Here is a 24,873-nt window from a genome sequence, read left to right as displayed (position 1 = left end):
TTCGTGCCATACGCATGCAGATTTTACAGGGTTTCAAACGAGGAAAAGTGCAACACGACTTAATTAAATACATTAGAAAAGGCTTAAAACCCAACTACTAGGCCCTGATTCATATTTAAACCTCATCTAAGCCTGGGAAATAGATTATCTGTGAAAAATGAGCAGGATCCGACTTTTTATGACGATTTAGCTAAACTTGCAAAATGTGTTACATTTCAGAAACACCAAGCTATTCGTGAGGTGGCGTAAGCTGTATGGGCTATAAGGTGATCTAGTGGCATTTTTCTGGGAAAAAATGCTGGACTTCGTATATAATTTCTACAATGGATGTCTTCATCTGACCTTCGACTTGCAGAAAGGGTAAGTTTTGAAGAACTGAGTCGCTCTGGAGTCAAGAAAATTATATTTTCCCGGACCCTGTTTGTACACAAAGTCAATGGGGGCTATTTGGTGTGCACCCTTGGGTAACACTTACCTTCTTCAACAATAGCTTTTGCCAAGCCACCAACATGCCGCAAATCTGTATTGGCTGCATTAACAATGGCGTCTACTCGTTCAGCTGTAAGATCTCCGTGACATATCTTTAGTTGACAACCATTCGGTGCTTTTTGACTCAACAGAGTTCGTGACTTCATTCTTGGTTGAGCTTCGTGATCAAATGGATGTTCCTCTTCGTCATCAGTATCGGTCGATTCTATGATACATTGACAATCCTTCTGTACTCTCTCCAAGAAACTCTTACCATCAGCCTGGCCCAACAGTTCCTGTATTCCTGGTTTAGTGATTTCGTGTTGACGCTCAAGAATGCTATCGGTAAAGTTGGTTAAGTTGGGGATTACACTTTGGAGTCCTTGCTCGGTTCCAGTTACTTTAACCCCGCAATTTGAGCCTCTGAGCTCAGTCCGGATTTCTACTGTTGGATGTTGATATTGACCGAGTGACTTAATTTCTTCATTGGTGTGTATATCTAAATAGCGCAATTTTCCTCTCGGTAGAGGAATGAAGTGTTGGACTACAGCATTCTTATTAATGAACACGCGGATCCTTGTAGCTTCTTTTCCAACATCAGATTTGAATCCAGACAAGTCTACACACCTCCTCATCTGATTCACGGTCGCAAGAACTGACTTTCCTTTGTTAACATCCTCAAGTAAAGCAGAACCTTTTTGAGACTGAAAGATTTCTATGTCTTGGAGTTTAATCGAGTCTTCTGAAAGTTCGTCCTTAATGAAGGCTGCTGCTCGCTTTACGTCTTGTGCAGACGCTCCCACTACTTCAGCTTCTTGTCTGGTAATCTGGCAAGCTGCATTGATATTACGAGTTGAAAATATTTCGTGAAGTTTATCTTCCACGTGCTTGATAAACTCTACTTTGCTTGGGCTTGCATGGATGTTCTGACGACTAAGGGACTCAAATCGCGCGTATATTTCAGCTTGTACCTCTGCTACATCTGCTTTTAAGCCTTCAATGATGATTTCGTGCGACTTTGAATCTGCCGATATGATGACGTTTTCCCATTTCTGGGAAACATTGTCTTTGATTTGGCAAAGAAAGACTAACTTTAACTTATCGGGAGATATTTTCATGCCCTTCTTTGTGCGTTGTTTTTCAAGTTCTGCAGCTTTCTGTAAATCTTTTTCAGTTGTCTGCATTTCGGCTTTGCATCGCTTAACCTGTTCCAGAGGACCTCTGAGAAGGATCGCCTTCCGTTCAGGTGAGAACAATGGATATATTTCATCGTACTGCGACGAATCGAGTTTTTTGCAAACTTCATCCCAGAATGGTTCGCTAACGTTAATTTCCTCAACTACAAACTCATTGAAAATGTCTCCCAATTTCTGAGAAATGTAGTCTTTCCAATGGCGCCACTCGACTGAAATTCCTTTCTGCTGAACAGGTCGAATCCTGATCGTACCCCTCTTGTCGTCAGCAGGCCAGATAACCATTGCACTTCGTTTTTTCATGTCGCTATCTATGTTTGACTTATGTAGGCTACCGTCTTCAAACAAATACGCAGCCAAGTACGGATCTAGTTGCATGACAAAATCTTTAGGAAGTGTTGGTCCTTTGGGAGTTGTTTCAGAACCCAAACATTCTAAGTACTTGGCCACGGTCACCGATATCCTACACAGTGTGTGTCTGCGTTCAACGACCCGGTTTACCACTGAAACCATTAAAAAATCACAAAACAGAAATTGATTCGTTATTGGTAAAATTCACTTTTTGAAAATAGCAATATGTTGTCAGCAGTCAGATGCAATAAACTAACCATAAATAACAACTAAATAAAATAAAATAAAAACTTGAAAGAACAGCGTGAATTATACTTTATTTATTTACGATGGTATGAATATCCCCCAAGTTATAAGGGCCGTGTCAACAGGAAACAGGTTCTGATTCGCCAGAGAAACTACGAAGTGGTTATGAAACACCTTGATCACTTGGAAAGATGGGACATAACATGAGGTAGACTTTGTGTGGCGATCATTTTGATCGTGGTTCAGTCGGACCTTATAATGTAACATAGCCAGCTTACCACGGTAGTCTTCGAAATAAACAATCGCCTGATTCTGGTCACTATTAAGCTTTATTTCACGAACGTCCCCTCCTCCACTTCGTCGCTCATTCTCGAAATACAATTCTATGTTGTCGAGTGAAGTGCCTGGTTTCAAATTTGTCACTAGCACACAGTCTGATAAGTAAACACACGATGCAGACACCGCCCGTCCCTTTAGTTTCTTCTTCTGAATCTTTTTTATGACATCTTCTAAATCTGGATTTAAGAAGAACACATCAAAAACAATGTTACCTTTTACATGATTGAAGAGCAAATTAACAATGATTAAAGTTAAATGTTATATACAGTTCTCAACCAAAATGCGGTAAAGTTACAAAGAGGGTAAGAGGTTCACGCATGCATCATACATTTGAACACCTAAACTGTTATATACAGTACACTCTAGCTGCAAGATCAATGAATGATGCTGAACCACATTCGCACATATGTTCTTTTACGTTACGCCACTAAAGTTTAAGGATCGTGCATCATTTTGCATTGAAACACTCATATTTATTTATAATACTCCGCACAGTGTCATCGCCCCGATATCTTCATGGCAGAAATCGCCATGGTAGACCGCCACGCATGGCCATTATACATATCGACCTGTTTAATAGTTCAGTCGCATAATAGGTTGAAGGACATCTGACTAAGACTACTGACAATAGCCCCGATTAGCTCGGTGACTAACCTCGCTGTGTATCAGTCAAGCATGGTATGCCATAGGTCATATTCTTTTAGACAACCTTCACGTGTATCGATCCCGGGTATTTATTTTAGTATCTCTGCTGTACCAAGTAATTATTAGCCAGGCGATGTCGGTGTGCTCCGTGACATAGAAAAGTAAATGTCCAATTTAAAGCTCAATTTCAATAAGGGCAAATTATCAGGATATGTAAAATGCATGTTTAAAAAAGTTGTCAACTCTCCCAAATATGTTACATCAAAACCATATAAAACCACCATAGCCCATTTGAAAATCAGACTTTGTGTGGAGGATTAACGCCATGCCATAGGATGTGTGTGTCATCAAAAGAGGGCATTTCGTAATCCACAGCCTTATCCCCCACTTTTCTCAAAAAAAGTTGAAATTTTTATACCACTAGAAACCTTTGGCTACATAATGTGTATGTGCAAAAAATGTCTTGCACATTAGTTCATTTAACAAAAATGTCGTCAAATTTGAGATACGTCGTATGGTGTACCAGAATGAAATTACAACAGTGGCCTATGGAGCAGTGTAATACACATAATCATGCATAACTCGCAAACGCAAAATTGGAATCAACTGAGATTTTGGGAACAAGCTTTTTTGTGGATATCTACTGAAATGTCATAAAAAGAGGATGCTAGGATCACGAAATACTCCTTTAAAAACAGAAATTTGCACTCACTTTTGTTGCTATCTAATGGTATTAATTACAATATTTCTGAGATGTATTTTTTAATTCAGTATTAACGATAAGAAACTATAGCGCGCAAATAGACCCTTTAGCTTTCTTTTTTAATCGTATTTTCTAAAGAGGGCCATGTAAAGGTATTTTTTATCCGTCATAAAGAAACGTGCGTGTTTATGCCCTAACGGACTAAGCTAATTGTAGATCCATCCTTTGCGCTCATTTTAGGGATAAAATTTTACTCCTGCACCTTACCCGGGGGTGGAACCGACCATCAAAGATGACCATAGAGAGACTGGTGAGGCCCACCATTGGTTTCTACAGTAAAATCCATTATTTTCATTTCACACTTGTAAAATTATTCAAAGAGCAACTGACTTTTTACTTCTTAATTAGATTGAAATAGTCTGAGGGGCTGTGCCATAATTATGAGCCCTGGGGAGGGTAAAATTGTGGGGGAAAGAAATATTTGGCGAGCCGAAATGGGGGGTAAGCAATTTTGGCATGCCGCGAGGGGGGGCAAGCGATTTTTGCACACATTCATGGGGCGCTTTTTAAATAAAACGCTTTAAAAAGGCTTAGGAAAACAGTACGGAAACGCTTAAATATGCAAATTTTCCTGCTCGCTGCGCTCGCAACATGTATCTAGACCATTTAAGGTTTGTAAATTACGATCCCAAAAATGTGCAAGGGGTGGGGCAAAGAATTTTTGGCGAGCCGTTTACCCCCCCGCTCATAATTATTGCACAGCCCCTCATTGCCTTATTTATTTCAGAGAAAATTTGGTGAAGATTGCACGTTTGAAGAATTTTTAAACGAAAATCAATTTTGCCTTAGTTTTTGTACATTGCTAGAATTTACAAAACTTGCATGGGTGCATTCATATTATGACGTCATAACGATATTATGTGGGGAATGTTTGTACTTATTTTGGAATCACAGGATAGAGGACACCCATAGCTATACATTGGTACTAAATATAACGGTATATGACGTTTATAATTGAAAATCGAGAGACTGGTGCAGGGCAGTATTTATTCCACTGCCAAAGAAGGGAAATTTGAAAGAGTGTGCCAATCACCGGACCATCAGCCTGATTTGTCATGCAAGTAAAGTGCTTCTGAAGATCATCATCAAGAGAATGAAGAACAAAATGGAGCAGGAAATATCTGATGAGCAGGCAGGATTTCGTGAAGGAAGGGGTACTAGGGACCAAATTGTCAATATCAGGAATGTGATTGAGAAATGCAGAGAGCATAGACTTCCTCTTTACATGTGCTTCATAGATTACAGTAAAGCTTTTGACTGTGTTAGCCACCCTCAGATGTGGGAAACTATGAAAAAGATGGGTTTTCCAAGTCATCTTGTGGATCTGATCAGCTGCTTATATGAAGACCAAGAATCGGCAGTCAGAACAAGTAGTGGAGACACAGATTGGTTCAAGATTGGAAGAGGCTTACGACAGGGCTGTGTGCTATCACCAAACCTATTTAACATCTACTCTGAAGACATAATGAGAACAGCTTTGGAGGGGTTTGAAGGTGGAGTGAAGTTTGGCGGTACAAGAATTACTAACCTGAGGTACGCCGATGATACCACTCTTATTTGTAGCAGCAGAGTAGAGCTGATTGATCTTTTGAAGCGCATCAAAGAGGCCAGTGAAGAAAAACACCTTCTCCTGAACACAACGAAGACAAAAATAATGGTTGTAGACAGAGAGAGAAAAAAAAGTGATGAGTTTGTGATAGATGGACAACAGATTGAGGAGGTGAAGCAATTTGAATATCTGGGTTCAATGATTAACAACAGTGGTGACAGCACAACTGAAATTAAGAGAAGACTGGCTATTGCAAGGACAACTGTGCAGGGCATGTCAAGCATATGGAAAAGCAGAGGACTATCCATTGACCTCAAGGTACGCCTACTTCGTGCAACTGTGTTTTCCATTGCCACTTATGGATGCGAGTCTTGGGCTATGACCAAGAATGATAGGAAAAGAGTAGATGCTTTTGAGATGTGGTGTTACAGGAGGCTTCTACGAGTGACATGGAAAGACAGGAGAACAAATTCCTGGATCCTTGACAAGATTGGTACAAGTCTAACCATCAGAAGCGGCATAATGGAGAGAAAGCTGAAGTACTTTGGCCATATTGTCAGGAAACATGGAGGTGTAGAAAAACAGATTTTGCAAGGGGCCATGGAAGGCAAACGAGGAAGAGGACGTCCACCAACATCTTGGACTAATGACGTGAAGCTGGTTTCTAACCAGGGAATGCAAGGTGCAACACACTTGGCATCGGATCGAGTGAGATGGCGTACTCTTGTGAAGACCACAGCAGCGCTACACAGCGCCACCTAAAATTAGGGGGTTGCAACAACACCCTCCCCCTTCGTAGTCCATGTTGCAAAATATAACTCAGTAGTTCTAGCAATCTACCTACTCTCAATTTCATTTGGGTATGTCACCATTGCAGTCCCAGGCTTTTCCCCGTATATGACCGTTGGATCTTCTTCTTTTTGTGTACAGTTTTCAAGGTAGAGAAGCAGCAGTTCGTTGCTAACGTCATCTTTAATGCCCCCTACAAACAAACAAGTTGAATCTACAGGTCGTTGTGGGCGAGGTTCTTTCTTCTTTCCTGGTACGACAATGATATTCTTTCCCTTCAACACATTGTGTTTGTGAAGCACCGCTTGAGTATCTGTATTTGGAATAGAATTGGTAATTCGGTCAGTTTCACGACTAAATTAAACAGCTATTTCTTAAATTAAATTTTAAAAGCTTGTTTCTGTATTTCTTCAAGCCTATAATGGTATGTCTATGACTCGCAGATGGGGCTTGCGCATTGAGACCGGCATATTGCGCAATACTTCAAGTTTTTAAATACTAGAGTAAACACAACACTCTTCCGTTAATGATACTGAGATAAATACATTTTATCTAGGGGATCAGGCTTTCCATGTTGCTGGCTCACGGATATGGAATACTCTTCCACAGCATATCCGTGAGGCCCCCACCCTAAACCGGTTCAAAGAACTCCTCAAATCACATTTATTTCCTGTTGCATGATATTGTTTTTGTTTATATTCCACTTGCATGTTTTTTGTAGCGTAAGTCTATTGTAATGCGCTTTGGTATTTTATGATAAGGCGCAATATAAATTCTTATATGTATGTATGTAAAACTCCGATTGTTAATTTTCAATTTCTTAAATGCCTTTTGAAAAGGGTTCAACCTTATAAGCACACCTCCTAATAAGCGCCCCTTCTATTAATACCCCATAATAAATACCCTCTAATAAGCGGTAATCCAATAAGCGCTCCTAATAAATGCCCTTAAAAAGCACCCTTTATAAGTGCCGCTAATAAGCGCTTCCTAATATGTACAAATAGCAAAAGCCGGTTGAAGCCACTGGCTCGAATTTTGAGATGCTAGAACAACTCTAGATGTCTCTGTAACTTTTTGTTATCTATGCCCGTGCAACGGGGCATAGATATTGTATTTGTTGTGTTTAGTTATCTATGCCCGTGCAACGGGGCATAGATATTGTATTTGTTGTGTTTAGTCTTCTCCTTCGTCTTCGCCTTCTTCTTAAGACCACTTCTTTGCACTCCTCTAGCTCAAGAACTAAAGTAGCCTCGGGGCCCATACTTGGTATAATGATGGCCCATGACCCCTAAAAATTTCCTAGGGTACCCCGACCCCAGAGGTCAAAGGTCATGGGCTACAGGGGGCAATATGTGTAAAATTTCAAACAGCTCTAGCTCAAGAACTATAGCGCCCTCAGGGTTCATACTTAGTATAATGATGACACATGACCCCTAAATGTAACCTATGGTAGCCACGACACCAGAGGTCAAAAATCATAGGCTACAGGGAGCAATATATGTAAACTTTTAAAACAGCTTTAGCTCAAGAACTATAGCGCCCTCAGGGTTCATACTTGGTACAACGATGGCCCATGACCCTTAGATATTTTCTGCAGTAACATCGACCCCAGAGGTCAAAGGTCATGGGCTACAGGGGGCATTACGTGTAAAATTTCAAACAGCTCTAGCTCAGGAACTACAGCGCCCTCAGGGTTCATACTTGGTACAATGATGACACATGACCCTAGATGTATTCTATGTTAGCCGCATCCCCAGAGGTCAAAGTCTAAAGGCTTTAAAATGCAAACTAGGTACGACATATTAACACAGTGTAGCACAATAGGTAGTATTTTGTTAGCTACCTGTGTTTGCAATGATAAAGGTCTGAATCGTACGTCAAGGAAACTCATCACTTGACAAAAACTCCCTGAAAAGGGAATGTATAGGCATTTTGATTTTGGTTCCTTGGACCACCTCAAAAGAGTGTCATGATGGGACAAAGGGTGTGGTTGGTTAAGGGGTGGGGTATTAGAGAGAGTGTGGTCCAGGCTGGTGGTGTTTTAGAGAGAGCGAGGGTCTGGTGGGGTATAAGAGAGAGTGAAGGCTTGGTAGGGTATTAGAGAGAGTGTGTGCTAGTCTGGTGGTGTTTTAGAGATTGATGTTCTGATGGGGTATAAGAGAGAGTAAAAGGCTTGGTAGGGTATTAGAGAGAGTGTGGGCCAGTCTGGTGGTGTTCTAGAGAGAGTGAGTGTATAGTGGGGTATAAGAGAGTGATGGCTTGGTGGGGTATTAGAGAGTATGGGTCAGTCTGGTGATGTTTTAGAGCGAGTGAGTGTCTGATGGAGTATAAGAGAGAGTGAGGGTCTGGTGGGGTATTAGAGAGAGTGAGGGTCTGGTGCGGTATTAGAGAGAGTGTGGTCCAGTCTTGTGGTGTTTCAGAGAGAGTGATGGTCTGGTGGAGTATAAGAGAGAGAGTGAGGGTCTGATGGGGTATAAGAGAGAGTGTGGTCCAGTCTGGTGGTGTTTTAGAGAGAGTGATGGTCTGATGGGGTATAAAAGAGAGTGAAGGCTTGGTAGGGTATTAGAGAGAGTGTGGGCCAGTCCAGTGTTATGAGCATTACATGTATATCAAATGAAAGCTTAAAACAAGTGCTTTCACATGGTGCTCACCAAGTTTTCGTTTGTGAATAGGGGAAGGGGGTTAGGTGTGGTCGCGGACATAGATATTCGTGTTTGGTAAAACACATTACTGTGGCATCTAGTCTTCGACTTTTTCTCCTCCTTCTCCTCCTCCTTCTCCTTAAGACCACACCTTTGCTCTCCTCCAGCTCAAGAACTAAAGTAGCCTCGGGGCCCATACTTGGTATAATGATGGCCCATGACCCCTAAAAATTTCGTAGGGTAGTCTTGACCCCAGAGGTCAAAGTTCATGGACTACAGGGGGCAATATGTGTAAAATTTGAAGCATCTCTAGCCCAAGAACTATAGCGCCCTCAGGGTTCATACTTGGTACAACGATGGCCCATGACCCTTAGATATTTTCTGCAGTAACATCGACCCCAGAGGTCAAAGGTCATGGGCTACAGGGGGCAATATGTGTAAAATTTCAAACAGCTCTAGCTCAGGAACTACAGCGCCCTCAGGGTTCATACTTGGTACAATGATGACACATGACCCTAGATGTATTCTATGTTAGCCGCATCCCCAGAGGTCAAAGTCTAAAGGCTTTAAAATGCAAACTAGGTACGACATATTAACACAGTGTAGCACAATAGGTAGTATTTTGTTAGCTACCTGTGTTTGCAATGATAAAGGTCTGAATCGTACGTCAAGGAAACTCATCACTTGACAAAAACTCCCTGAAAAGGGAATGTATAGGCATTTTGATTTTGGTTCCTTGGACCACCTCAAAAGAGTGTCATGATGGGACAAAGGGTGTGGTTGGTTAAGGGGTGGGGTATTAGAGAGAGTGTGGTCCAGGCTGGTGGTGTTTTAGAGAGAGTGAGGGTCTGGTGGGGTATAAGAGAGAGTGAAGGCTTGGTAGGGTATTAGAGAGAGTGTGTGCTAGTCTGGTGGTGTTTTAGAGAGATTGATGTTCTGATGGGGTATAAGAGAGAGTAAAGGCTTGGTAGGGTATTAGAGAGAGTGTGGGCCAGTCTGGTGGTGTTCTAGAGAGAGTGAGTGTATAGTGAGTATAAGAGAGAGTGAAGGCTTAGTGGGGTATTAGAGAGAGTATGGGTCAGTCTGGTGATGTTTTAGAGCGAGTGAGTGTCTGATGGAGTATAAGAGAGAGTGAGGGTCTGGTGGGGTATTAGAGAGAGTGAGGGTCTGGTGCGGTATTAGAGAGAGTGTGGTCCAGTCTTGTGGTGTTTCAGAGAGAGTGATGGTCTGGTGGAGTATAAGAGAGAGAGTGAGGGTCTGATGGGGTATAAGAGAGAGTGTGGTCCAGTCTGGTGGTGTTTTAGAGAGTGATGGTCTGATGGGGTATAAAAGAGAGTGAAGGCTTGGTAGGGTATTAGAGAGAGTGTGGGCCAGTCCAGTGTTATGAGCATTACATGTATATCAAATGAAAGCTTAAAACAAGTGCTTTCACATGGTGCTCACCAAGTTTTCGTTTGTGAATAGGGGAAGGGGGTTAGGTGTGGTCGCGGACATAGATATTCGTGTTTGGTAAAACACATTACTGTGGCATCTAGTCTTCGACTTTTTCTCCTCCTTCTCCTCCTCCTTCTCCTTAAGACCACACCTTTGCTCTCCTCCAGCTCAAGAACTAAAAAGTAGCCTCAGGGCCCATACTTGGTATAATGATGGCCCATGACCCCTAAAAATTTCGTAGGGTAGTCTTGACCCCAGAGGTCAAAGTTCATGGACTACAGGGGGCAATATGTGTAAAATTTGAAGCATCTCTAGCCCAAGAACTATAGCGCCCTCAGGGTTCATACTTAGTATAATGATGACCCATGACCCCTAGAACTAGAAGTAACTTATGGTAGCCACGATCCCAGAGGTCAAAGGTCACAGGCTACAGGGGGCAATGTGTGTAAAAAAATTTAACCATTTAGCAGGCTGCGATTTTGCTCAAGAACTATAGCGCCCTCAGGGTTCTTGCTTGGTACAATGATGACCCATGACCCTTAGATATTTCCTGCAGTAACATCGACCCCAGAGGTCAAATGTCATGGGCTACAGTGAGCAATACGTGTAAAATTTCAAACTGCTCTAGCTCAAGAACTAGTGGTTCATAATTGGTACAATGATGACCCATGACCCTTGATGTATTCTATATTAGCAGCATCCCCAGAAGTCAAAGTCTAAAGGCTTTAAAAAGCAAAATAGGTACGACTATTAACAGAGTGTAGCCCAATAGGTAGTATTTTGTTAGCTCCCTGTGTTTGCAATGATAAAGGTCTGAATCGTACGTCAAGGAAACTAATCACTTGACAAAAGCTCCCTTAAAAGGGAATGTGTAGGCATTTTGATTTTTGATTTTGGACCACCTCAAAAGGTTGTCATGATGGGACAAGGGGTGTGGTTGGTTAAGGGGTGGAATATTGGAGAAAGTGTGGTCTAGTCTGGTGGTGTTTTAGAGAGAGTGAGGGTCTGATTGGGTATAAGAGAGAGTGAAGGCTTGGTAGGGTATTAGAGAGAGTGCGTGCCAGTCTTGTGGTGTTTTAGAGCGAGTGAGTGTCTGGTGGAGTATAAGAGAGAGTGAGGGTCCAGTCTGGTGGTGTTTTAGAGAGAGTGTGTATAGTGGAGTATAAGAGAGAGTGAAGGTTTGGTTGGGTATTAGAGAGAGTATGGGTCAGTCTGGTGATGTTTTAGAGCGAGTGAGTGTCTGATGGAGTATAAGAGAGAGTGAAGGCTTGGTGGGGTATTAGAGAGATTATGGGTCAGTCTGGTGATGTTTTAGAGAGAGTGTTGTCTGATGGGGGTATAAAAGAGAGTGAAGGCTTGGTAGGGTATGAGAGCGTGTGGGCCAGTCCAGTGTTATGAGCATTACATGTATATCAAATGAAAGCTTAAAACAAGTGCTTTCACATGGTGCTCACCAAGTTTTCGTTTGTGAATAGGGGAAGGGGTTAGGTGTGGTCACGGGCATAGATATTCGTGTTTGGTAAAACACATTACTGTGGCATCTAGTTTATAATTGTATTTCCTGTTAAGAATATATCTACAAAAAAACGTTTAAAAAACGTAAAAAGGGCCAACGTTTAAAAAATATTTCCTGTGTGCCTTTTCAGCCTTTTTAAAACTTTAGTAAAGTCGTAATAACATGAAGAACGGGTCATAATTTACATGCAACAATTTGCACTTATATATAGTTTTATTTTATTATATTGCGTGTTCATAAAGAGTAGTAGAGTATTATATATACTTAGCAAATCGACTGTCTGTCAACCTACTGCATAAATGCAGATTTTTTAAACTTTGGCCCCTTTTTTACGTTTTGAAACGTTTTTGGTAGATATTGATGCCATATTGCGCGGTTAGTGGTTTTTTGTAGTCATGCGGGGCACACTAATTGGATATCGAGGTGAGTGTTTTTTTGAAGCTCTGAGGGGCAAACTAGTTGGATTCTTTGAAGCCCTAGTTGGAGATCCATATTTCATGGTTAGTAGTTCTTTGAAGCCTTGCGGGGCAAACTAGTTCGATATTCTCATTTCGCGGTTAGTGGGATAAATGGGACCAAGTTTTAAAAAGGGTGAAAAGCCACACAGGAAAGATTTTTTAAACTTTGGCCCATTTTTTACATTTTGAAACGTTTTGGTAGATATTGATCCCATATTGCGCGGTTAGTGGTTCTTTGTAGTCATGCGGGGCACACTAGTTGGATATCGAGGTGAGTGGTTTTTTGAAGCTCTGAGGGGAAAACTAGTTTGATATCCATATTTCGCGATTCGTGGTTCTTTGTATTCCTGCGGGGCAAACTAGTTGGATATCCATATTTCATGGTTAGTGGTTCTTTGAAGCCCTAGTTCGATATCCTCATTTCGCGGTTAGCGGGATAAATAGGACCAAGTTTTAAAAAGGGTGAAAAACCACACAGGAACGATTTTTTAAACTTTGGCCTCTTTTTTACGTTTTGAACCGTTTTCTGGTAGATATCGATGCTTTTTTGAGTTGGATATCTATATTGCGCGGTAAGTGGTTATTTGTAGTCCTGCGGGGCAAAGTAGATGGATATCCATATTCCGTGATTAATGCTTCTTTGTAGCCATACGGGGCAAACTAGTTGGATATCCATATTTCGCGGTTAGAGGTTCTTTGAAGCCCTGCGGGGCAAACTAGTTCGATATCCTCATTTCGCGGTTAGTGGTTTTAACGACCCATAACCACCCCAGCCCCCTGCATACCTCATCCAGCTATTTTACCTATCAAAATACTAATTTCTTAATGCTATGGGGTAAAAGAATTATTTAAAAACATTAATAGCTGAACCCCATATTTAAGGGCCAGGGACTGGAAACGACATGACTATTGTTATCGGATTATCTTTTACGACCGAGGACGCGGTGTTTGATACCTTAACCGTAACCGTACCGTATACTACAAAATACTACTTGATATATGCGCTGTTCGTGCGTGCATCCCACGTGGTGTGATGACGCAATCACCCTTAGTGATGCATAGGCACGGTTTCGCTGGCCAGTGAAGCCCAAGACCCGTGGCAAGGTGTCGCCGACCGTGTGCTTGGCATGCGAGGGGTGTCGGGTTCGAATCCCACCCAGAGCAAACAACTTCTTTCCTTCTTTTCTCTCTTTATTCCTTCCTTCTTTCCCTTCCCGTCGCCGAAAAAGCCCCTAGGCGGTTAGGGTTAAAGGGGAATACTGATGACATAGACACTATAGAAAGCTTGTGAGGCCTAGAATAACATACAAAATAAATTATATCTTTTTTTGCCCCTACTTAAGAAATATAAAGCATTGAAAAGTCAATTTTGGCACCCCCCCCCCCAAATGGGGTCATAACAGAGGTCAAATCTAGCCACTTGAAGATGACGTCACACCATGTAGCACAACACGAAAATCGATATGCCTGATCGTGCGTGTGTTGATTGTATTGTATTGTACATGTATGCTGGTGATGTGTTTATTACACTTCGATCGAAAGTCAGTAAAAGGTTGTAGTGAGTTTTGATTAACTTTGCAAAATTTCTGCTAATATGGCATCTGACAATGATCGAAATGATTTATTTATGGATATTGAATATGAGAAAGATGAAAATGAAAGTGAGACCGATAGCGAGTTAAACGAAGAAAATTCAAGATGCTGCATGGATGCTGGCGAATCACGACGTTTGAGAATTTCTTGGTGGTTGGTAGCGTGTCGTCAGACGGGGAAAATATATTGTTGGCGATGGAGGACCAGCACCTTATGCAGGCAGGCTGTTCTAATTTGAATTGGTGATATTATTTTTTAAATATAAAATCAATTTGACCCTCCGAAAAAGCTCGAAAAGTTGTCCGAGATCCCGGTCCGAGATGAGGCGGAGCTCTGATCCCATCACGGCCAGCAAGCACCACAGTCACTCCCGGCGCACGATCGCCAGTTTCCTCCGTGTAGAGTATGTGATGTCGATAATTTTATCCATGTTTTGAGCTCCCTATTTAGCCATTTTACTCCACCATACTTGTAAGTTTATGAATTGAATTTGTGTAAAAAAAAGGTCTCTTTTTGAAACCCCAACGCCAATAAAAGGATTAGGGATTAATCTAATGTGATAATCACAACCAGGCACATGTAGCTTCCACGAGTGCAGAGACAGAGAGAGAGAGCCCATCCAGGCTCAGTGCACCTTAAGGGCACACAACTATGAATCAACTGGCGTAACTACCTCTTTCTCTTTTTTTTTTAAAAGAAAAAAAAACAAGATCACTTTCCTCACAAGGAAGTGAGGATAACACTACTAAACAACTACTACTAACAACTGACTTGCAGAAACCAATCTAACAGCTTATGTGAATGAAGACACTGTTGGTTAGAACACTCAAAATAGGCAATGTGCCAACAGTCAATAACATCAACAGTTCAAGAGTCTTTTTGTCTGCAATGACAAACTGACATTCAACATGAATGTAAAATGGTTCAATGAAGTAAACGTCAGTTCCAGAGTTTTCTTTTAGAATTCCAAATGACATACGTAAATCAGTTCAAAGTTCAATGAAGTGACCATAGGAGGACACCGGTGATGGATTAAAATGTCATAGTACACAGTGACCTGTCCATTTAGTTTAACACATAGTCTTTCAGGTGCTCAGGAAGTTTGTGAGGGCGCGCGGAACGCCTTTGTGTGAGCAATGGTTGCATGATCTCAGGGCCAACCATACTAGCTTGGGGGATACTTTCACTAACCTCACTGCTGTTACCGGTACATGGATTAGACTGTGCAACCAAACCGGAGGTATTGCTGGAGTTATGACCGCTATCGCGCAAGGGATCGCGAGGATCTGACTCAGAACTGGGGTGCGAGTGATTAGCATTCCTGGGCAGGGGGTCACAAGTAGCAGGTGTGGACAACTCGCCAGGTATGAAAGGAGGCTCTGGAGGAGTACATTCAGGGACCACTTCAACAAACTCGGAATCCTCGGTGGGTGGAGACGACTTGGGAAAGGGACGAGAATCCAGGTCAGGATAATACTGGACCTTAAAGCACTCAGATTTCTTGATACGATAAGAAGTATTCCGAAGCTGAGAACCCACAAATTTGCGGATGTTGCACCATGGGCCTTCGATAGTAGTGACTAAGTAGCAATCTCTAGCATGAGATTTCTTGCGATCTGAGTAGAGGTAGACAAGATCACCAACCTCAAACTCTGCTGCTGGGGAGGCAGAGGCTAATGGGGCCTTTGAATGAGCACTGTGTGGGTGGTTGGCTTTTCGCAAGGCATGTTGGGCCTGAATCATTTGACAATCAGTGAAAGGAACCTGCTCATTGGTAAACTGGTCTCGCTGAAACCACATCTCACGGGCTGAAAGACCTCGGGATCTGATGTGAGTATTAAGGGCTGCGTTAGCAATGGCAAGTGATAATGCTGTAGCCGGACCACCTGTAGAATCTTGTCTGAGCAACTCATCTTCAAGCTCACGAATGGCTTTCTCAGCAACAGGATTCTTGTTATTATTTTTAATACGACCGATCTCAACCGATAGATGGTAAAGTGTGAGAAGTTTGTCATTGGCGAGTCGAACAAACCCTGGTGCTGGGTCAGTACGAATGACTGCAGGGGGGCCATCAAGTGGACGAAGTTCAATGCACAATTGAATCAGGGCATCACGCAATGTGCCATGTTGTTCATTCTCGACAATGCAAGAAGCTGTGTAGGACGTTGAGGTTTCGCGCAGCACAAGGACAAGCTGGCAGCTACGCTTCAGGATATCAGCTGCAAAAGAAATGCCAACTGCATCGGGAGGGTCACTTGAGGACTGCTCGATCAATGCCTTAGGGGCATTGGACAGAGAAGCACACTGATGACAAGTTGATGTCATTTGATCAATAGCCTTGTCCATATCAAGAGCATAAAAGTAACGCTGGGTCACCAAACTGAGCTGATGTTTGGAGCAATGGTCAAGTTGGATGTGCAGGGCAGTGAGAAGACCATTTAAGAACTGTCTGGGAACAACAATACAATCACGAGTTGGGGACAATGGTTGATCACAACGAACAACAAGTAGGCCATCTCTAGCGATAGATGCAACCTGCAAATAGCGCTTCACATCTTTGACAGAAGTAGCTTTCTTTGAAGGGCGAGTGCCCTGAACTAGATGAGCATGTGTTCGTCGCAGATCCGGGCATTCCTGCTGAATAGCATGCCAGGCTGCTTTGCTGGCACAGGGGAGCTTAGCTTTCCCGGACAGAATGTCATGTGCGGAAACACGAAGGACAGTTGCTTCCTCTTCACGTTTGATAAAGGAGCATATTTGACAAGTGGGCTCAGTGCAGTCAGGGGCATTACGACTAGCAAAGGCTGAGGGGGTGTTAGCTGATCCTGCAAGATGACGAACAGATGCTTGGAAACGACTGACAGTGGAGAGGAATGTGGACACGCGAGGACTGGCTGAAAACTCACCCCGGCAGAGCTTTTCATATGCCTGAACACAAGGTTTGCTGTCAGTGAGGATACATGTCTTGTGTTTGGACTGAATAACATAGGGACTGAAGTGCTTGGTGGAGGCAGAAATAGACAGCGCCTCAATTTCACAGGGTAACCATGTTGGCTGTCGATCACGCAATTTAGCACTGAAGAACCCGGCGAGAAAGAGTTTGTCATTGCGGGAAATATACAATGTCGACCCAATGCTATGTTTCTTCACGGATCCATCAGTAATGATCCAAAGCTGATCATTGGGATGGGGAAGTGTGACTGCCCTAGCGGAAGACAGTGCTGCTTGAGCCTTGTGAAAAGCAGTATGCAGACTATCAGACCATGTAAGCTCTTCAGTTGATTGGTGCCCTGCAATAGCATCATCTAATGGGGCTACCAGACTGGCACAATTCTGAATGACACGGGCCAGAACCTTGTATGCACCGATGAAGGACCGCATGCCACCAACTTTGCTTGGAGGCGAGCAGCTGGAAAGTGTGGCGATGCTATGGGGGCTAGCACAAAGGGTTCCATTTGACCAAATCCAACCCAGAATTACTGTCTTTTGGGGGCAAATGACTGTTTTGGAAGCAGAAAGACGTAACCCAGACTTAGACAAAGCTTGCAAAACTTGACGCCAATTCTCAACAAGTTCATCCACAGTATTACCACCACAGTACAAGTCATCAGCGAGTTTCGCTACGACACCTTTCTCTAAGAGGTCACCAAGGACACGACACATCAGTTCCTCAAGGGCTGTTTCAGAACCTGGCATACCCATGGCACACCGTGTATACACACGCACCCCACGAAAGGGAGGTGCAACACCACAGTATTTCATGGACTCATGGGATAAAGGGATTTGGTAGAAAGCACTAGTCAAGTCAGTGGCAATCAAATACTTCCATTTGGCAATTGAACGCAATGTTGAGTCCACATTGGGCATTAGAGAGGGTTGTGGCTTGCTATATCTACCGACATCAGCAAATGCAGTAACCAGACGAAAGCCTCCATTAGGCTTCTTGACAAGAAAGGACGGGTTAAGGTATTCGACACACACACCGACATCTTCAGGTCTAGCAAAGACGCCTGCTTTTTCAAGCTGATCAAACTTTGATTGCAACTCTTGGAGTTTATCCTGTGCATACAATGGGAGACGACCTTTGCGTTGGGGGGGTTGGACCGGTCCAATATTAACCACAGACTTGAAAGGGCCGACAGCACCATTGTAACCTGGGAAACTAGGGTCAAAAACCTCATCGTACTCATCGAGAAGACTGCGGAAGTTGGATTGCTCACAAGTGCCAAGTATACCATCTGGGTCAAGGGCAACAGCAGCTGAGTAGTTAACCGGTGAACTGGGCTTTGGGACATTGACTGATGCTGCTGCAGCAGTGTGTGATGGCTTAGAAGTTAGTGATGGTGAATAAACAGTGTGTATCTGGCCAAGATGTTCATGCTTTCTGATGACAAGTGGCACACCAGTATTGTTGGGAATGCGAACCCTGCCTGCAATACTTGTGATTACATCAGGCTTGGGCCAGGCTTGTTTGGGCGGTAGGAACCTACCGAGCGGGGTATCAACACGGGGCTCAATGGCAAAAGTAGCATCTGATTCAACGATGTCTGCGGGGAGATTTACCTCAACGTATGAGCCTGGCCATATGGTAGTGTTTTGAGAAGGTCCACGAAGTATATGGGCACGACGAACAGTGTGCTGGGATTTGGGGCTCTTGTTGGCGCCATAAGTGATAATTGTACCATCTTTCAAGATGATTTGGTTCTTAGCAGGGCGAATTGCGACATCATTGCATTTCATGAAGGGAATACCTGCAAGGATTTCTTCGTCAAGGTCTCTAACAACTAGACCTTTAAAGACAAAGGAGTGTCTGTCACGAGTAAAAGTGAGGGTTGTTTCCCCAACTACCTTAAGAGGGGATGACCCATCAGCTTGACGGGCAGACTGCGAACTCTGATGAATGGGGCATCCTAATCGTAGGACAGTGTTTTCGCGAATGAGATTACCAGTGGATCCACTGTCAATGGTGATGCGGACCGCATGGTGCTTGTGGAATGCATCTACATAAGGAGACTGATCAACATGAATTCGCAGCGCTGTCTGAACATTGGGCTGCGCACTAAGGTCAGATTGGTCAACAAAGGCACATGCTAAATCTGAGTCGCTGTCACAATCATCAAGGATGTTAAGCTGACGAGCGCGGGCCAGGTATTTTCTGTCCTTTTCAGGGAGGTACGAGCACTCGCTTAAGAAATGCGCATAGTCATGCCGACCAGCTTGCTCACACAGAGGGCAGGATTTACCAAATAATTTATTAGCTTACAATTTAGGCATCGGTCTACGCTGACTACTAGTGCGCATGCTGCGAGCAGCATCGTTTGAGCTCAGCTCATCCAGGAGCGAATCCAGAGCTTGAGAAATTTCGGCTTTGATAGAAGCCAAGGTGCGGGATCTTAGCTCTGTACCGTACCGCTGCTTTACTAATCGGGGCAGCTCAGGGTTTATAAGACGCAACCACGTTAACACTACAAAGTTTTCTAGTGTAGGCGTAATCTCCTCATCTTCATCGATGACTTGGTCATGGTGACTGATGCCGCCTCCTTCACGCATGAGGTTGTCTTCGGTGAATGCTACTAGACGCTGGTACAAGTCCTCTGGGCGTTCATCAGGGCCAAGGCTAATATTGTTGAACTCCAGGAAGTGGCCACCTGTTGTTTAACTCCAGGAAGTGGCCACCTGTTGTTTGGAAGCCAAAATGGAGACGGATGGCTTGCCATATCTTGTTCAGGCTGGTGCAGTTTTTGAGTATTGTATTTCGTGAGATAATTGGGCAATAGTTGGCTATTTGTCCAAGCATAAGCTCCAATGCAGCATTTTTCTGGACTGCTGTTTTCCTTTGGGCTTCCTGTATGTCCTCACCATCGTTAGTGAGACCTCGAAGAGGGAAGTTTTTGACTTTTGCCCCATACCGCTCCTTCAACCAAGTAGGGAGGAAAGCTTGGGTCTAATGACAGTGTATACTGGAGGTTATGTTTCCAGCTTTCAAATGAGTTTATTGTTTCGTTCTTTGTTAAAGGCCATTGCTTCGGCGCACGATGTGTTGTGGCCATTGCTGATTGTTTTTACACTCGTTTATGTGAACCAGACTAAAAGCTAATATGCAGCCTTGCAGGCTTAAGCTTACTGTTTTAAGCTTACTGGTCGCTCACAGTCTTGTGAAAGATCACACATTTAGGGTTCAAGATGACCTCCAATTTCGTCAGGAAGGTCAGCTGAGAGACTTCAGAGATGACTGGTTTCGAATCCAAGCTGCCACCACGCCAATAAAAGGATTAGGGATTAATCTAATGTGATAATCACAACCAGGCACATGTAGCTTCCACGAGTGCAGAGACAGAGAGAGAGAGCCCATCCAGGCTCAGTGCACCTTAAGGACACACAACTATGAATCAACTGGCGCAAATGTAATTGGAATTCAACAACTGAGTAATCTTTTAAACAGTCGTACTTGAGAGCCAGTTTTGCAATTAATTTTGAAACCTTGTTGATTCGCCATTGCTGGAAGTGATCGCAGTAAAATTTGATGTGAATAAAACCATGATGGTATGCTACGAAAACCCGACGATCAAGGGAGTATATAAAACGGGGACCCCGAAAACGGGGAGCCTGAAAACGGGGACCTTTAAAATCACCCCATAAAGTTACTGACAAATGTCTAGGGGTCCCCGTTTTCAACTTTGGGGTCCCCGTTTTACAGATTGACCCATGGTAATCTGTAAAACGGGGACCCCAAAAACGGGGACCCCCTAGAAATTTGGCAGAAGCTTTATGCGGTGATTTTAAGGGGTCCTCAGTTTTTTCAAGGGTCCCCATTTTACAGATTACCCTAGGTCAATCTGTAAAACGGGGACCCTAAAACGGGGACCCCAAAATGTTGTATATTGGACAATTATATAAGTGCTTACTACTTTCATAAATTACATTTGTAATATTAGTATATCCATGGTGAATATTTTGTCGAGATTTGGAGACTCATCAGTCCTAAAATAGAGAGAAAATAGGGTCCCCGTTTTGGGGTCCCCGTTTTACAGATTACCCTGGGTCAATCTGTAAAACGGGGGACCCCAAAAACGGGGACCCCTAAAATTTGGCAGAAGCTTTATGCGGTGATTTTAGGGGTCCCCGTTTTGGGGTCCCCGTTTTACAGATTACCCTAGGTCAATCTGTAAAACGGGGACCCTAAAAACGGGGACCCCAAAATTGTGTATATTGGACAATTATATAAGAAGTGCTTACTACTTTCATAAATTACATTTGTAATATTAGTATATCCATGGTGAATATTTTGTCGAGATTTGGAGACTCATCAGTCCTAAAATATAGGACTGTGAAAAAATAGGGGTCCCCGTTTTTGGGGTCCCATTTTACAGATTACCCTGGGTCAATCTGTAAAACGGGGACCCCAAAGTTGAAAAACGGGGACCCCCTAGAAATTTGTCAGTAACTTTATGGGGTGATTTTAAGGGGTCCCCGTTTTCGGGGTCCCTGTTTTTGGGGTCCCCGTTTTCGGGGTCCCCGTTTTATATACTCCCGACGATCAATATCGCTGCAATTTACGGTTTAGTTGGTAAATTATACTAAAATGACCACACATACATGCAAATGAATATTATAATACGTGTTTATTTAGACATTTTCATCAATCATGAACTGCTACATTGCAAAAAACTGCTTTCCAGTGTAAACATCATTTCCGGGTTTGCCAACTACATGCCATGACGTCACACGATCAGCCCTTCGATTATGAGGCAAACAACTTCCAGTTGTCGTAGTCTTCAAATTAAGGTTTTATTTCAGTTATTTCTCCTTTACTGAGCTTCAAAATGTATAATAATCGACAGATTCATGTTCCTGGACTTCTAAGCTTTCTTTTGGTATATAAATTGCCTATTTTATTTCTCTCTTCGGTATTCCCCTTTAATATTTACTCATGTTGCCCTTCAAAAAATCATCAAGATAATGAATAAATGAATAAGTGTTATTAATTTTGGGATTTTCACATTCACATAATTGTGTTTAATACACGCCCGCATTTGTGATACTTGCGTTGGGGAGTAACATAATATTCTGTGTGCGTTGCCTAAACCAAAGGTCTGTAGTACAAAGCTGCCTTTTTATCTAGTGTTTAGACAATGTTTACTCAACCATTGCTATCAAAAGACTGTGGATTCTGGATTCTAGTCGGAGTATTTAATGGTAAAGAACATCATTCACAAACTATCACATTTCTCGGACCTAAAGATTATAAGGGATTGAACCAAGGAGGATAGATAGAAAGGAGAAGAAATAGATTACCTAATGCTTTATTCCTTTGATGCCGATTAGAAGTTGCGACAGGCTATTCATAAAAGTGGTACCATTGTTTCGAACAAAGGGGTTCCGCCATTAAATTGGTCATTGATCCGGCATCATATTAACGCTCTGCACTGCAGGCGAGTATCAATAAGTGACCACAATACAGTCATGTGTAAGGGCAGTCATGTGTAAAGTGGTACCATTGTTCCCACGTATCCCAAATGTGTGCTTGTGTGAGTCTGAAGTCTATAAAGGAGGCTTTAGCTGTCGATGCAATCATCTTTACCACCCACCTGGTTTTAGGCGCTTAATTTAAATAAATTGAATGCTCTTGCTGATCGATTACACATTAGAATGTATGAAGGCTGCCATTTCCAAATATCTATATTACACTATAATGGTAATCGCTATACGTATACATGTAAGTATAAGTATAGGCCTATAAAGGTTGTTTTTAAGAAGATTGGCATAGAAATAGTGGCGTACCCTAAGAGAGAAGGGGGTTAGGAAGGGGCAGATTCACCCCTGTGAGAAGTCTTGGAAGGGGAGGAGGGAGAAAGAAGGGAGGAGGGGATATGGAGAATGAGAGAGGGCTGGAGGAAGGGAGAAATGGAAAGATATAATAAAGACAAGTAAATAAATAGAAATATAAGGAAAATGATGGGAATGAGAGAGGGAGGGTGAGAGGGGACAAGGAGAGCGAGGGAGTGATAAAGTGTAGGCCTAGGAAAGAATAAGTACAGAGAAGGGAAAAGAAAGGAATGGTGAATACATTTAATAATAATTATTAGGCCTATATAATAACTAAACACATAACAGCACTGGGCAGCCATTCGATGATGTCAATGCCTTTATTCGTTACGTAATTAAAACGCCCAGTCAGATGTATTTCACACCTGCGAAACACAAGTCAACCAATTTCGAAAACTGGACGTTGAATGTACACTCTCATGAATATTGATTGGCAACATTTTCCAATATGTCAGCGCTCTAATCGGAAACAATAGAACAATAGACCCTGCAGGGTGTTGGATTGAACACTCGAATGATGTTGTATTCATACTTGCATCTACCGCCGCTATCGCCATCGCTCGATGCTAGCCTTTCCAATATGATTCTTGCGTGGAGTGTGTAAACAAACGAGTTAGGTGTGAAGCATGAACGAAAGGTAAACATCGTCATAAGTCTGCATATGCCCATAGGTGCTAGTATGAACTTCCATTTGATATAATTGGGTACTTCTGGGTTCGTTATAGATTATAGACAATTGAGTATGATATATTTTTCGATGGTAAATATATTTTCAATTCAGAAGTTTGTAGTTTTCATAATTGTAATTTGTTAATATTATATAAAAAGCACGTATAAGTCTATAATTGTAAGAGTATCGGATCATTTTGAATGTTAATAACTGCGAAGCGCCGGCTGTAGAGACAATTAATAAATGTGTATTTCATGGATTTCCGCGATTCCTGCATTAGTTTTTATGAATATAATACAATAGCGAAAACAATAGCGGATTCAATAGAACTCTATTTCGGGTAAATAAACCTCACCGCGTGCTAAAATTTCACTTTTTCTTCTTTTTCATTAACTAACCGATATTTTTCAACTTTGGCAAAACCTCGACCGAGGTGTTTAATAAGAGACACTCCTAACACCACTCGTACGTCAGTGTCAAGGTTCAGTTTTCTGTGCGCACTGGAAATGTATGCGGTTTGTTTTGCTCAATTCCAGTGACGAACCGTTCTAGACAATGCAAACCATTCCGTATTTGGTTTAATGTGAGACCAGTTTAGTTGCTTATCTATATACGAGGGGCGGTCAGTAGGTAATGAAAGTTGACCTTTGAACCCATTATATTGAATATGTGACCATCCAGCACAACTGAGCCCTGAAGTCGCCAATCATCATTTTTGAGATATTCAACCAAAATATTTTGCTTGAAATTAGCTTTAAAATGGTGTATATCATGTCTATAGTACTTGACATTTAAGTAGTGAAAAATTAATAAAACAGTCAATAAATCCTTTGTTTCCTATTGTTTATTGTTAAGTTCAATGGAGCATATCTCAATAGTGGCACTGGCGACATCCGGGCTCAGTTGTGCTAGATGGTCACATATTTGGATGGATTTTCTTTATGATCACACAAAGACTCCATCTTTGTCTTTCAAACCATAGACATACCACCTAGACCTATGACTCCCCATCCCTTACCACAGCGGGAGGTGAAGCCCCGTATCCAAGGTGATATTGACGGATTGACGGGGTTGCTAGGCGAGGAGATATATCGCGTATATTCTGACTCGCTCGTTTGCGTGGTTACTGCGCTGTTATCGCCCGCGTCAAATGCAACATGTTCCGTAGACGCGAACATGTCTGCTTGTTTGCGTCCGGGTATGCGTCCTTGTCAAATTCGTTGCTAAGCAGTGTCGGCTTCACTACGCGAGTCAAAGTTATTGGTCTAGGTTCTCGTTTGTCTGGGTTTCAAACAACATAAGTGAAAATGATACCATATACTTGATTGAGTAACAGCATTAGCATAAAATCAACAGACTAGGACACTCCCAACTCACGCAAAAAGGCGGGC

The 24,873-nt window shown here is 42.5% G+C and overlaps 1 protein-coding gene across 1 annotated transcript in view; it reads right to left on the bottom strand.

Annotated features, from left to right (window-relative positions):
• LOC140147074 (protein mono-ADP-ribosyltransferase PARP14-like) overlaps nucleotides 1–24,873 on the bottom strand; it is a 45,551-nt gene that overhangs the window by 17,067 nt on the left and 3,611 nt on the right. Inside the window, 3 exon segments of the mRNA XM_072168845.1 lie at nucleotides 476–2,164; nucleotides 2,537–2,773; nucleotides 6,399–6,656. Coding sequence (XP_072024946.1) covers nucleotides 476–2,164; nucleotides 2,537–2,773; nucleotides 6,399–6,656 — 2,184 coding nt within the window.

The sequence above is a fragment of the Amphiura filiformis genome, chromosome 3 (assembly GCF_039555335.1).
Source record: "Amphiura filiformis chromosome 3, Afil_fr2py, whole genome shotgun sequence".
NCBI classification, from domain to species: domain Eukaryota; kingdom Metazoa; phylum Echinodermata; class Ophiuroidea; order Amphilepidida; family Amphiuridae; genus Amphiura; species Amphiura filiformis.
The sequence above is the reverse complement of the archived record's forward strand: the minus strand, read 5'-3'. Positions and strand labels throughout refer to the sequence as shown.